This window comes from Bidens hawaiensis, unplaced genomic scaffold, assembly GCF_021521415.1.
Source record: "Bidens hawaiensis isolate Kalapana, Puna unplaced genomic scaffold, B.hawaiensis_p1.1 tig00001511_1, whole genome shotgun sequence".
Classification (NCBI taxonomy): domain Eukaryota; kingdom Viridiplantae; phylum Streptophyta; class Magnoliopsida; order Asterales; family Asteraceae; genus Bidens; species Bidens hawaiensis.
The window spans coordinates 2,454,681-2,470,049 of NW_027491085.1; the positions used below are offsets into that span (position 1 = coordinate 2,454,681).

Genomic DNA, 15,369 nt, shown 5'->3' on the forward strand with positions numbered 1-15,369 from the left:
AATGATGATAATCATATTGATATGAAACTTGTCCCTTTTAGACTATTTTAATACTATTTTCAGGGGCGGCACTCAAGGAGGTCAGATTGGTCGACGGACCCCGGCCCGACACCCCGTTAGGTGTGGGATTTTTTAAAAAAAATATTATATATATTTTTACGAAAAAAATATGTATATATATATATATTTAATGTTTAAACTCAATTACATAACCACTAGTTTGATCTGGTGGCAAAAAGGTAAAGACTCCCAACCAAAAGGTTGTCGGTTCTAGACTCGCTTTAGACATGTTTAAGCATATTTTTATATAAAATTTTTTTTACGCAACTCAAATCATAACCAAGTAAGTCCATTTAAAAATGAAAATGTTTCAACCCAACAACCCCCCCCCCCCCCCCCCCTTACTTAAAGCCCAATTTTTCTCTCGCCTTTTGCCCAAAATATTACATATAAAATTTATTTATGGGTTGATGGAACCAAAGAATTTTCTTTAAAGACATTTAGTTCATATTATTAGAAACTAGTTTTTATCCCCCGTATTACGGAGTTGTTTTACATTTGTCGTTTCTTATATTGTGAATATAATTTTAGGATTTTAATTTTATTTTTTGTAAGATAGTTAATAATATACTTTTAGGGTTTGATGATGAAAATGTTGCACAAATAAATTAAATGTTATAACCCGTTTAAAAGCTATCTGGGTTTGACATGACCCGTTTTTATTTTACTATAAATGTGTTTTTAAATTATAAAGAATATCTTTTTTTTAATACTCTGATATTAATTTTTAGTATATCTTTATTGTATAGGATTTGCATATCAAATTTTTGGTGAGATTATTTAGTTTAATGAGATGTTATAACCCGTTTAATGGTCATATGGGTTTATTGAGACTCATACGCGTGAATTCGGGTCAAATGTACTAGAAGCCTCCATTTACAAATGAAGCAATCTTATGGCTTGAGAGGGGGTGGAAAGTAATCAGATAACTTTTAAAGGTTTCGTTTATATATATTTAAGATATGACAGAACATAATCTTTCTAGACTTTCGAATTAAGACATGAACTTGAATTTTTAAATGCATATGAATTCGTTTAACGAGTTTGAATGACAATGTTTCTTTGATTAGAAAAAAAAAATCTATTTTTTCTTCAATGAATATCTTATATTTGTTCTAAATTGACAAGTGATTCAGTTTAATTACCTTTTATTTTGCAATTTGAGAAAGAAAGCACCATACATTTTTTGAAACGGGAACTTTATATGTCCTGAAAACTTGGTATAATATCTTATTTACCCAATAAAAATCATAATATCTAATATACAAATTTTCAAATTAATGCGCTTCCTTAAAACTTGCAATACTATAGGATATGAGTTTTCGGGGTGCAAAGAGAAAAAGAAGTGTATAGTAGTCATAATACAAATTGTATCTGATGATTATGAAATGGGTAAATATGAAATCTAAAATGCTAGAATGGGTAAATTCCATTTGAATTTTTTTGGATTGGGTATATACATGATATGATGCAAGTTTTACGAGTTCATATGAAATTGGCCCTTTGAAATGATGAAAGTGTGGAGAATAATACCTTGATTGCTTCAATTGTGAAAGTTTATATTCGAAGAACTTTAAACAAACTAAAAGAAAATCGATTTGTAGGTAAATGCCATGCCTTCATTATGGTGAGACTAAATTTCATTTACCATAATCACCTCAAACTAGTTAAAAAATAATAAGTACCTTCAGGCGCTTGGCTGATGCATCTTCATCTGCGTCTGCTGAATGTTCCTTTAATACAAATTATCACAATAATAATAAAAATAAGAAAAACAGAAGGATGATAGATAACAAAACAAAAGGATAGTCTTACAAGATTTTGACACTTCGACTGAAGTTCCAATGCCTCTCCAAGTTCTTTGACAATTTGATCCATAGTTGGACGTGGTTTTCAAGCAGGCTTTAGCAGTTTTTAAGAAACTGATCAACGATAGTGTGTCCATTTGTTTCCTTAAACTAGGATCTATGATGTCACCCACTATTTCCTTTACAACATCTTCTCTAATCAATGGTTTCCTTCCACAAAGGATTTCAAGCATCAAGACACCAAAACAATAAACATCAAATTTGGGTGTTATATTTGTAGTGTTTAAGTAGCGAGAGTAGAGAAGACTATGCCTCCAACTTTGAGGATATTTTGTGGAAAATTCAAAACCAAATATCTTAGGTTCCCAGTCTTTATCCAAAAATATCTTAGAGCTATTGATGTCACAATGTATGACATCATAATGTATATGATTCAGTGCATTTGCAACACCTAAACATATTTGGAGTCTTTGTGACCATTTGAGACTTGGATCACTTATATGTTGGTCTAGTGTTCCGTAAAATGTTTGCTGTAAATGATGATCTTTTCATCTTTCTCGTCGACGAACCCAACAATAGAGATGATATTTTTATCCTCGAGACTAGAAAGGACAGAAATCTCAGTCTGGAATTCAACGTCACCTTGCCATATTTACGATTTAATCTTCGAGCAACAATATCCATTAGCATCCCCGAACGATGGAGTATTCCTTTGTAAAGCTTTCCTAATCCACCTTCCTTGATGAGATTGTCATGCGAAAAGTGGTTGGTGGCGGATAATATCTCCTGAAGTCGAACTTTTTTATCAGTTTCTGTGCCTGTCTAAGAAAAAGAAAAATTAAAAAATTAAAAAGAGGGTTACATATAACTGAGAGGGAAAACATATGTAATAGTTGATGCAAAAATGTGTGTATGAAAATAAATATTAAAAAAAATCATTTTGAAAGTATTTATTCAAACAACTAAAATGTGGAGGTGGCAATTCCAGGTACAACTTAGAGTTGGTCTAAACCGGTCAACCCATCTAACATGTGTCTTGTTCGGATTGGTTTGGGTATGCCCAGGTAAAACCAGAATTAGAATGGTAAACATATATATCCCATTGAAAACCTTCTTCTTTCACTTGACATGAACCCATGAGAACTAGAAAAGGGCCTACACCCTTATGGTCTCATGTCAAGTGTAAGATGATTTACAAGTTATCTTACAAGATTTATTAAATAAAAAAAAATCAAGAACTACACCACTACCTTGGGGTTCTGGGGAAAACTGAGTGCTGCCTCTCTATCCTGCGAAAGCAAATAGTGTTTTAGGAATAATTTAGGCATATCTTCACATACAATTATTGTTTTATATAGCATATAATTAACCAGTTTATAAATTACAAACTGATATTTGGGATTGTGACGGATCCACTAAAAACAAATATATATATTTCACGCATTAAAAGGCGGAAAAGTTTAACATCTTGAAAGCTTTTTTTTTTTGTAAAAACAAAATCTTCTATGTAAACTCACGCGTTATTCCAAGGACGTTGAACCACATAACACGTGTTACAGCATGTTAACTCGCAACACGGTCAGTATATAATAACTGTAATAGTAATACTAATAGTATATAGTTAAATAAATTTATAACGTGTATGGTTTATTAAAATTAAAAGTAAACTATAAGGGTCATTAGTTACTTATACTAATACTCCTACTCCTAGGGGAGGGGAAGGAAATAAAGTGGGGAGGGAAATGAAAGGAGAAGAAAATGTGAAAATCATGTTTAAGAGATTTTTGAAGGATGAGAGGGGAGGGGAATGGAGAGAAAATACTAGAAAATTTAAGTATATAATCATCTTTTCAAATTGGAGAGATTAAGAGAGAAAATGTGTTTGTATCATTAATTGTCTATTAACTCCTATATTTTCTTTCCCCTTCCTTCCATTTTCATTAAACTCGGGAACACGAAATAAAGTGACACATTTTTCTCCCTCTCTCTTTCTTTTCTCTTTTAATTCTCCTTCTTTTTTTTTCTCTCCTTAAATGAAACTCGGTTAACAGTGTTGGTATTTGATATACAACCGAAATTATACTACAGACAAAAAATAGTGGACTAATAGTAAAACGTCCTCACAGTCCATTTCTAAATAATGAATAGTTATTTTAGAATTTTATCCCTTCAAACTTTCAAGGAAACAATTAGAAAGAAAGAAAGCTTGGGGTTGTTGGCCACCGGCCAGTCTTGCCTTTCTGTTTATTTATTGATTTTTTTAAGACTAATTTAATCAACGAATACGAATATTACGGATCATAATGAATAAATGAATAACGCTTAATTTGTAAAGTAAAGAAAATATTAATTTAACGGATAGCTACAGATATATGAATCATCATCATCATCATCATCATATATTTAAGAAGTGAGAAACAATACGGATCTATTATATATGTATAGATTACCGGTCTTTTGGTACGCATGTTCTGGACGATAAATTTGTCGGACGAAAGGATTTCTTCCATTTCTGCAATGCTAAAACCCCCCAGGTTAAACCAATAAGGACCTGTACCCTTAACCCAAAACGAATAGAATCTGAGAGAAGTCAAATGACCCGGAGCTTTGGTAAGTGACAGAGAGAGAGAGAGAGAGAGAGAGACGATACTGGACTACAGGTAAGTCTACTGTGACGGGTCAATCAGATATTATAATAAATAAACAAATCATTTTTTATAATCATCACTTTCTCCTTTTTCGCTGTATCCACCTAATATTCGAATATAAAACATACATAAATATGGCACCTAATGTATTAAAATTAAAAAGGAGCAGACCGCATCATGGCTACTTCAGATATCTTGTAAAATCTTTTTCATGAAATACTAAATAGGAGAAGCATAGTTGTAACAAAATTTAGATGATAAAACTAAAGACAAGTAACAATGGTATAGTTATGTGAAGAATAGTAGATTTAGAAGAAAAAAAACAGAGAAAGAGAAAGGATTTTTTATTCAACTTTTTCTTGTTCAATGAGGTGATATATTTGTTGTTTACTAACTGAGCCGAGCCGAGCCTCGTTTACAAACCGAGCCAAAACTAAGTGATCAATTTTGGATCGGTGTCGAGGAAGTTTCCGGCATTACTCATTTCTTTTTTCCGTTTAAAATTTAAGTTCTATAAGAACCATGTTTGAAGTTAAATATAATGTACATGAATATAAGTTAATGGTTTTTGGACAAACTAGTAGTACGTAGCTAACAAATTTTTATAAAAAAGAAGTTTGAAGTTTGATATGATGTGCAATTTTGATTTGCCTCACGTTATAAGAATGTTTAAGATGAAGGGGTAAAGTTGTCTATGAAAATTGGTTGTTGTGCACAAATCACCCTCTTTATCATATCACGACATTAATATTGTTTGACTCCATAGTGGAGAAGTATTCTAAAGAGTATGTTGGATACAGTTATATATCTCACTCTCAATTTTCTTGTGACTGTAAGTTTTTATCTATATATTACGCACAACTTGGTCATGTACTCATGTTATTTGATGTCATTATTTATGATTCACTTTGTGAATTTAACATACAGATCATGTTACAAATATAAGTACGTGTCATATTAGCTTTAAGGAGACCCTTAAAGAAGACATCCAATCGCGCTCAATCGTTAAGTTATATAGAAGAATTTGTTGATGTTTCTGCTAGATCACTTCTACTTCTCTTATACTTAGCTTCAATGTCAAAATTCTTCCACTGGAACACTTGTGATACCGATGGATGTCATTGGTCGCTAAACCTACAACAGAGAAAGGTTTTGGAGAACTTCCAAAATGATAAACTTTAATCGGGCTCTGGATCGGATCTGGGTCGGGATCCAGCTTGGTATTAACTTATGATGTTAGACGATACCACATTATATGTTTGATCCCATCATATCGTGTCTCAACAAGCTAAATGAAATGTACCACATAGAGGTACTTTCTTGCAAAAACCATGTCATGTTGAGATGATATCAGTATATCACTATCACTTCCCTCCAAAATCGTATCGTCTTGAGTATCCATATCAACTGCCATAACCATTCAGCGAGATACTAAGTTTGCTACCAAATAGAGTTCCTGGTAGCGATATAACTCCAGCGGTCACACCCCAACTACCAAAATTGTATTTGAAATGTAGCAATGATTCACCCAACCGTTGTAATCTATATAAATGGATCATCTAGTCAGCTTTCAAAACTTTGAATTTCAAGAAAGAGAATGTGTTCTTTGGAAATTCCTTTTCATCTTATTCAATTATGGACTTTGTTAGACGCAAAATACTTTAATCTAAAAGTGAATTCCAAACACGATTCAGATGACTATCCAAGTAAAATGCGAAATTCTACAAAACATACACGTGCATTTTCTTCAAAATTTTTCAAATCATTTTTTTTTCTATTAAACTTTTTACTAAAATATGTGTTTTTCATATGTTTAAATACAACACACACGAAGATGAACACCACAAATACTGTTTCAAATCTCCCAGATTTTATTACTTACCCATTGATGAGCTCCAAGAATCACAAAACTTGTAGCATAAACAATGTGACTTTCACATCCTAAATAAATTCATACATCTTCAACATAACTTAAAAACAATTTCCCACCAGATCTCAACTAAGCTAAGAGATTTGAAGGGAGTTTCAATTTCAACAACAATTTCCAATCACAATACCCGCGCCCGAGTAGACAGATTAACATCTCGGGCCTCTCGGCCAGAATATATCGTACGTAAATGACAACATCATACGCAATTCATTAACCTTCTTAGAGACCAAAACTCCTAAATGTACTGGGAATGAGAGGCTGCAAGAAGAGCAGCACCGATTCCAGACCCGTCATTGGAGTGTATAAGTTTAATGTGTTTCGCAAGTTCGTCACCGACTAATTCGTTTAAAGTGCTCTTGACACAGTGTCGGTATTCCTTGTAGTGTTCGTATAATCCTCCGTCCATGGCGATGACTGTCTTGGGGATCTCACTGTCTTTAACGATGTCTCGTCCGGTTTTCTTCAGAATTCCTAAAATTCCAGCAGCGGCAAGGCGGGCCCCTCGTGTGGCGATGACATTGCATACCTCGACCACTATCTTTCTTGTTGGGAGCGGTGTGTTGGGTACCTGCAAATTTAGTGATGATTGAGAATACATAAATGAAAACAGTTAAGTTTGGCACCATCACACCCTACTAAATAACTCTGCTATGAGTTTACACTTGTATGTCAAACATAATGAAAGTCACCAAAAAAAACTTAATTCACAATGCAATAACCTCTAAATCATCTTATTCCAAAATTCTAAATATCATTATAATTATATAATTGTTTAATCATATTTCAAACAATTTATTTTCAAAACTGTGGCTTGGTTCCTAGAAAATACAGATTACGTTTTGTCAAACCTATGACCCGTTAGTCAACCCACTTAACTTGTTCATTTTGCGAGTGGGTTTGGAAGAGTCGCGTTGATCCACCAATACTTTTCGCTCTTCTTTTATAATATATAAGGAACTTATATATTATTAAATATGATTACGGAAACTATTACCGAAATAAAGATACTGAAGAACAGAAAATAAACTTAACTATGATAAGTAATTACCTCTAATACATCTTTCAATATGCTCCCTACCACCTTGAGATCAAGTGACGTATCATGATGCATTGCAGACATTTCAGGTGTCCTATGAATTATACAACAAACAACGTAAGATTATGCTCCACGTGATTAAATAGATGGACGCACAAATAGATAAAATAAACCCCACAAAAAGACATTTTCTTGTAAGTTTATATTAGATATACAAATGAACAGGTGAGAGTTAAAAAAAAGGGTTATTGTTTAAAACACCCTATATGGCTGTATACATTCATAGAAAGGGTGGTTATGTACATTTATTAGTCCCTTTTAGTTTGTTCTTGGTTAAACAATTATAAAACATAAGGTTCAAGTCCTCAAACTTTCTATACTAATAACTTTCATATAGAAAATCATGGATTTGAAGAATACCTTAATATAAATTGAGTTTTTAATTTGGGAGGAACTGTGTCACCAAAAAGGGCAGCTTCATCAGCCATCCTATATAGAACTCTACGAACAAGTTCTCCCAAATACATCCCAGAAATCATTTTCTCAAATATCTGTCAAGTAAATTAGTACTAAATTACATATACGTCGTTCTAAAAGTTCAAAACTTCATATATATCTTTCTAAATTTTGTACTATCACATTTACCTGTTCCCCAGGGTTCAAACTTTCAGCATCTAGTGTGTTATCATACTCTGTTAAAGGAAGATGCGATGATCTGAAGTTACCCCATTCCATGTTGATGACCTATACAACAAATGAAGTGTGATCACTAATATTAAATTAAAGTATTAAAATATGCTATTATAATATTTTGACAGAAAACAGTTAAAACAATTGCTGACCATCTCTCCTGATTTAGGATGTGGGCCATGCCATTTTGGTATAGTTTGAGCCCGTTCCACATAAGCGGCATTAGTTCCGGTACCCAAAATCACGGCTATAAAAACATCTTTGTTATCATATCTCCCTCCAGCTAATGTTCCAACTGTATCATTTACCTATATTCAAATGAAAAACAATATCAAGACTATAAAGCATTTGAAGAATAATACTACTAACAATTACCTAAAAAAGCTTGAGATAATGTATGTGGAGAACACCCATTTGTTCAGCCTTTTTCATTAAGCCTGCTCGTATATTGGAACTACTTTATAGGTCACCTAAGTACGTACTCGGTTTTGGTTATACCAATTTTTGCCAAACACACGCCTGATGATGAAAATTTCCTTATAGAAACTTCTAGTAGGTAACCTTTTCTTTTCTTTTTTCCCGAAATTGACAAATGGTAACTAAATTGACACTTGGGTGACCTCTAAAGTTATTTTATTCTATGAGTGGCAGTATAAACTTCTAAATATTTGGGTGGCTTTAGGTTGTAGGCTCATAGATAGTAGGGGTGTAAAAAGGCAAGTCGCTCGTGAACTACTCAAGATTGGCTCATTAAAAGGTCGGATCAAGCTGAGCTTAAGCAAACTCGAACTTGAACAGCTCAAGCTTAAAATAAGCTTGTAATAAACGAGCCGGAGCTTCACTTATCTAGCTCGAGTAAGCTTGCAAGCCTAAACGAGCCTCTTATTTATACAGATTTTATTCAATGTATTAAATATATATTTACATAATAATAATTATTATTATGTATAAAATTATTATTAAAATAACGAAGTAATATAAATTATATATAAAAATATACAAATAGTTACAAATGTATATAAATTAATTATTAATTATTAATAAATAATAAACAAGCCGCTCTTGAGGCCGACCTTGAAAAACTACTCACGGGCCAAACTCGAGCTTAGTTGAGCTCACACTTGGCTCGTTTAGACATTTACACTCCTAGATATTAGAAGGTAAATATGTTTATGAAATTAGTCATCTATGATAATAACTTGCTTTATATGTAAGGTCAAACTTTGCCCATCCCAACTGGTTTGGTATAAAAGGTTTATTGTTGTAAGCTTGTAATATTATGTACTTAAAACTGCGCGTGCGCGCACTCTCACACACACATATTGCTATGGTTTGTATTTTGCAATGCAACTGAGTTAATATTTGCTAATATACAATTATAGATATTAGAATTTAGAATATTTTTCAAATAAGATTAGGAACCAAACCAACTCACCAGTGCCGAGACACGCAGGTCAACACCTTGCCTTTCCATTGCTTTTGTCAATTCTGCCACCACATCTTTACCAACCTAGCAATTAAAAATTGGAAACAAATATCAACTTTATTACTACTGCTTCCCATGAGGTTCTAAAATATGTTTAATTAATCAAAGTAATTACATTATACTATAGAATATATGTAATATGTAATTACCATTTCCTTAATAGAAAATCCTTTTGTCCACCTAATAAGAGTCCCCGAATCAATAGATAATTGCAACACAGGAAACGAGAAGGTGAAACCTAACTCACGTTGTCTGCCTTCAGGAAGCCGAAACTTTTCACTTTCGTCAGCAACAAATTTAGCAAGTTCTGCAGCAATGTAGTCAAAAAGTGCCTGTAGAACATATATTCAAATCTTAAAAAAAAATTATGGAAAATAGATGTGACGGTTGACCCGTTTACTTGTGTATGGGTCGATATGGATTGAATTTTATGTCAAATGGATCATATTGTTAAAATCAAAATTCAAAAAAATCAGCTAAAAAGATAGCATGTTAAACGGGTTAAATAAATAGTTTATTCAAATATTCATGCTATTATTTTATTGAAGTTGTTCTCATAATCATAACTAAATGTTCTATTTAAAAAAATAAACTAGAATTGATTTTCCATCTATTTAACTAGTTAAAATTTAGCTAAAAATGGAAGGGATCAGTCTAAAGTCACTCAAAGCCCATTCTTAAGGCATGCAGCCTACAAAATATTTTTATTTAACTATTTAGAATCAATAACTATATAAATACGTTTTCATAATCACAAGTAAACCATTAGTAATTTTTGGTCAACCCAGCCAGAAATGGACAGTTCTGACCCGTAGTAAAATTACCCACTGAAGCCTCTTATGGAGGTCTGAAATATGAATGCAGTATATGATAAAAGTTAGTTGCACTAATGGTCCCTGTGCAATTAACTCTACATGATATTATGATAATAATAGACTGAACTATATTATTTATTCAGAGCTCTTACATCTGGAGTTCCAACCATCAATTGAGGAGGGATTGACACCTCAGCAAACTCTTGAAATTCAATACCTGACTTCCCGGCCAACTGCACCCGTAATACCCTAAAATTTGTTCCCCCAAGATCCAACGCATAATACACTCCTTGCTCATCACTAAAGTAAAAAAAAAAAAAAAAAAAAAAAAAAAAAAAAACAGATTCAGATTCAAATTCAAAGAAAAACAACAATGCAAGATAATTATGACTTCATCTAGAACAAATATTATTAAATATTAAATTTTCTATTTTAACCAGTAAACTATTTCCAGAAGTGCACCAGACAACCTGCCAAGGGGGTGTGAAATTTACAAAATGGTTACAATTTTCTTATTTGAGGAAATAAACTGTTTAATTCATGATTTTATACTGATATCTTAAAAGGACTTTATTAAGTATCATCTGAAAGAGGGAAAGGGGACCTCACCTGTTAACATCTGTGTGGCCCCATCACTCTTTTAACTCTTTCCCATTGGTTTATATAATATTCATAATAACAAGAATTTGAAATTATTTTCATATGATTTTCATAAGTTGATATGACTTCACTCCTAAGTTCCTAACGCTATAAACGAACAGAGACAAGCTATGTTGGGCCTCGGCTCGGAACCTGGCTCAGCGTGTTGTGTTGAGCTCGAGTGAGCTCGTCTATTTTTGAACTTTTTATGCATTGATATAAAAAACAAAAAAATAAGATTTTTAACATACATATAATGCAGAATTTATAAACTACATATTTTATAATTCAAGTTCAGTCCATATGTGTTAAAACGGTATCATTTACGTATATGAACTTAAAATCTTGGATTTCACATATATAAAATTTAAGCAAGCCAACAAATCAACCTAACAAGCAAACCACGAGCCGAGCTGGTTTTCAGACCGACCCAACCCTGGCTCTAGCCCGGCTCGTTTTCAGATCGAGTCAACCCTGGCTCGATCTCGACTCTGGTTTACAGACCAAGCCGACCTTAGCTCGAGCTCGACTCGTTTTCAATTGAGCCGATTCGAGCAGGCCACGAGCTTTTTAAACACATCTAATCACTCATGATTCCTAAACAACCGAATACGCATTCCAATACAAGACTTAACACCAAATCGAATACCTCAAAACATAAAAATTAGATCTTAGATCCATCAAAACAGACAAACACAATTCACACTTAAATAACAATAAAAATAAGCTAATAATTACCCGGTGGGAAGATTATCGACATAGCTAATAAGCATCTTAAGCTTACTACCACCTTCTGACGCAAGTCCAGCGTGCATCTCAACAGTCATGGCGTCAGCAATCTGCCTCAATTTCACCGAAGGCGTAGCGCATTTCTCCTCCAATTCCTTCAATATATCACCCGATCTCACACTCCGGTTCACGTTCCGCATCCGGTGGCGCACAATCAACGCCGCCGCAGCGCAAATCGCAGCGCCACCGATCACCGCCACTCCCACAGTAACCTTCCCCATGATTGAATAAATTGGATTGATGTGAATAATAATAATAATAATAATAATAATAATAATAATGAATATGAATGAATGAAACCCTAGGGGTTGGTTGGTTGTTACTTGTTAGGCCAGATTCTACCGAACCACGTGTCCACGTGGCTTTGGTACTTGCTTGCATCTTACTCACTTACTACAGTTTAGTTTGTTTTGTTTTGTTTTGTTTTCTTGTGGGGCCATTATGATTATTATTATCATTATTATTATCTATCTAACAATACCAACCGTCAGATGCTAAACACCTGTAATTCAGATGCTTTTCTTGTTGTTTTTTATAAACATAAAAGTCAAAATTAACTTGATTTTACAGCTGACTTTAGATGTAGGATTTTTAAAGGTGATGTGAGTATGTTACACAACATTCTGTGAGAATTACAGGAGGCGTATAGCATATATAGATTAATATTATACGATTGATTTCGGTTAAACGATTCATAAACATCTCGCTTATATAAAATTGTTTTAGTTTTGTATGGAGCAGTATAACCAACTACCATACCATACATTTGAAATTATATATTTGGTATAAGTATATAGAAAAAGTTGTGCAAGACGTATAACATGTTAGTAATGTTGGTATACTTTTTCTTATGAAAGACGGGTTTCTTAGTTTGAGATATGTTGCTACAACAAATAATGGTGAGGGGATGTTTGAGACAATGAGATGGCTTCTAGGCTTAAAACCTTGAACGGCCATGTAAATATCAACAAATCGTGAGCTCACTTATGTTGGGGTCTTATGCAATTACCATACGGTATAAGAATACGTTAGCTATTCTTTAAGAGTTAGCTATTCTTTAAGAGTGGTAATCAAAGATAAAAAAAGTGGAAATGTAAGTGAAAGAGTTGGAAACGGAATTGAATACTTAGGATGCCTAAGGCCATCCTATTAGACCACCCCCTATGGGGCGTCTTTGATGGCTTTAATGGGCGCCCTTAGGCACGGAACACACCAAGGGGTGCCCTTGGTGGTGGGGCCCGGAGCCAAGAGGCGTCCCAAAGATCGGCACCTTTGTGTGTGAATGTGGGCCCCCCTCTCAACAGCTCTCTCCCACACACACATACATACTTATGCATATATATATATATATGGGATCTAGAGAGAATTCCTCTTAAAGAGAGAACTAGTAAAGAATTATTTTTAACTATTTAAAAAAATTTATTTTGTGATTTTTTTCTTTCCTCCTTCTAATAAGATGATATTGATACTAAAAAAAAAAACCTTGTCGGTGTAGTACTCTAGTGCATATGTGTACAAATGCCTATTGCATATATACAATAGTGTTTTATTGCATATAATACGACACAATTGCATTATCCAATACACACTATTGAATATATGCAAATACGACACTAATAATTGTATGCAAAACACATTACCGCATATATGTAATACAACACTAATGCACATATGCACTATATCGATTTTTTTTTTAATTTTTGTATATAATATAACACTATTGCAAATAAACAATACAAACAACTATATATATGCTATTCAACACAATTTCAAATATCAAAATGCACACTATTGCACATATGCATTATAAAAAAAACGGTGTATTGCATATATGTATTACTCGTTATTTTTTTATTTTTTTTTATATTTTTTGTGGTGAAGAATAACAACATATAAGAAGGATGAAAGAAAAAAAATTTAAAAATACTTTTTTAATTAAATTAAAAATACTTAATCATTAGTTCTCTAGTTCTCTCCATAAAATGGAGTTCTCTCATGATCCTCTCCCTATATATATATATATATATATATATATATATATATATATATATATATATATATATATATATGATTGATTTCCTTTGAGAACCACTTTGAGTTTTAAGAACTCGAAAGAATTCAACGTAACAATATTTTTTTAAAAAAAAATTTACACACATGTAATACGTACGTGTAGAGGTGCACAAATCGGTTTTTTTGAAAAAACCGGTTCGGTTATTAACCGGACCGGTTTTTTTTATCCAGAAAAAAACCGGTTCGGTTAATAACCGGACCGGTTATTAACCGGTTTTTGTCAATGAAAACTCAAACCGGCCAAACCGGTTTGGACCGGTTTAGAAACCGGTTAGAACCGGTTATTAAACCGGTTTTTTTACAACCGGTTTTTAATAACCGGTCTAACCGGTTAACCGGTTTTTTTTTTTTTTTTTTTTTTTTTTTTTTGCTTTAGGGTTTAGGGTTTAGGGTTTCGTTGTTAGCATTCTTTGCTTGGAAGATTAAAAACACATAACTTTCATTTATAGCTTTTACATTAAAAATACAAACATTAAATCGTTATCGCATATTCGTAACTCAAAAATACAAACATTAAAGAATGCTTAGACACGATTACATTAACAAGTTGATGTTTGTTACTCATTTTCTTCGCTACCCGATCCCGAGCTATTCCTTAGGTAATCGTCGTACGCGGCTTCTTCATCGGTCATTGGTTGAGTGTGTCCTTGATTGACCTCGTCTTCATACAAGGCCGCCTCATACTCCATTTCCCCCTCGAGTGAGCGTTGATGTTGTGCCCTATCTAAAGAGTCCAAGTAATCCTTGTAGCAAATCGACATCTCTACAGCTGGTGGAGTGAGTCGAGTCCTCCTAATCGATATAACCCTGCCAGAAACAGAAAAAGCAGACTCCGAAGCTACCGTGGAAGCTTGGACCGTTAGTAAATCTTTGGCCATGGCGGCGAGGATCGGAAACTCATCCTCCTTACCTCTCCACCAAGCCAGCATATCAAGACTTCTAAATTCATCCGGAGTCATGTGTTTCACAAAGTTGGTACCACCATACCTTCCAAGTTCACTGCTTGGGGTGTTTACCCTTTGACGTTTACCGGCGTCTTCCCAAATCATGTAGTACATCCCCATTTCAAGGTCGGTTTGGGATTGGGATTGGGCAACAGCTCTTAACGAGTCATGAATTTGGGAAGACGACCCGTGTTTTGTAAGGTAAACATCATACATGTTTGCCAAGGTGGTGTTGAAAGCATTCTTTAAAGTTTGGTTATAATGGGGGTTTTGATCGTCGTTTAACTCTAGCTCATCACAAATTTTTTCTATTAAAGCTTCAACACCACCAACATTGATGCAAGGGTTTAACGCAGCCGCACAGGTCAAAACAGCGGGTAGTTGTTGAAAATATTTTCTAAATTTTTCTTTCATTTTTGCACCCATATCAAAATAAGGTGCACCCCTACAA

The 15,369-nt window shown here is 33.6% G+C and overlaps 1 protein-coding gene across 1 annotated transcript; it reads right to left on the minus strand.

Moving 5' to 3' along the window:
• Window positions 1–6,526: 6,526 nt before the first annotated feature.
• Window positions 6,527–12,141, minus strand: LOC143582955 (hexokinase-1-like). Its single transcript, XM_077065405.1, has 9 exons — window positions 11,851–12,141; window positions 10,626–10,773; window positions 9,808–9,990; window positions 9,608–9,682; window positions 8,325–8,480; window positions 8,128–8,226; window positions 7,903–8,033; window positions 7,495–7,576; window positions 6,527–7,014 (listed from the first exon to the last, which is right to left on the minus strand). The coding sequence occupies exons 1-9, from the start codon at window positions 12,120–12,122 to the stop codon at window positions 6,682–6,684; spliced, it is 1,479 nt and encodes a 492-aa protein (XP_076921520.1). The 5' UTR covers window positions 12,123–12,141; the 3' UTR covers window positions 6,527–6,681.
• Between the last annotated feature and the right edge of the window lie 3,228 nt (window positions 12,142–15,369).

Excerpts from the sequence above, each read along its gene's own strand:
- LOC143582955 (XM_077065405.1), bottom strand. The coding sequence starts at position 12,122 with ATGGGGAAGGTTACTGTGGGAGTGGCGGTGATCGGTGGCGCTGCGATT. Across the intron at positions 9,683-9,807 it reads GATTTTCTATTAAGGAAATG|GTTGGTAAAGATGTGGTGGC; the intron begins GTAATTACATAT and ends TTTAATTGCTAG. Across the intron at positions 8,227-8,324 it reads ATCCTAAATCAGGAGAGATG|GTCATCAACATGGAATGGGG; the intron begins GTCAGCAATTGT and ends TTTGTTGTATAG.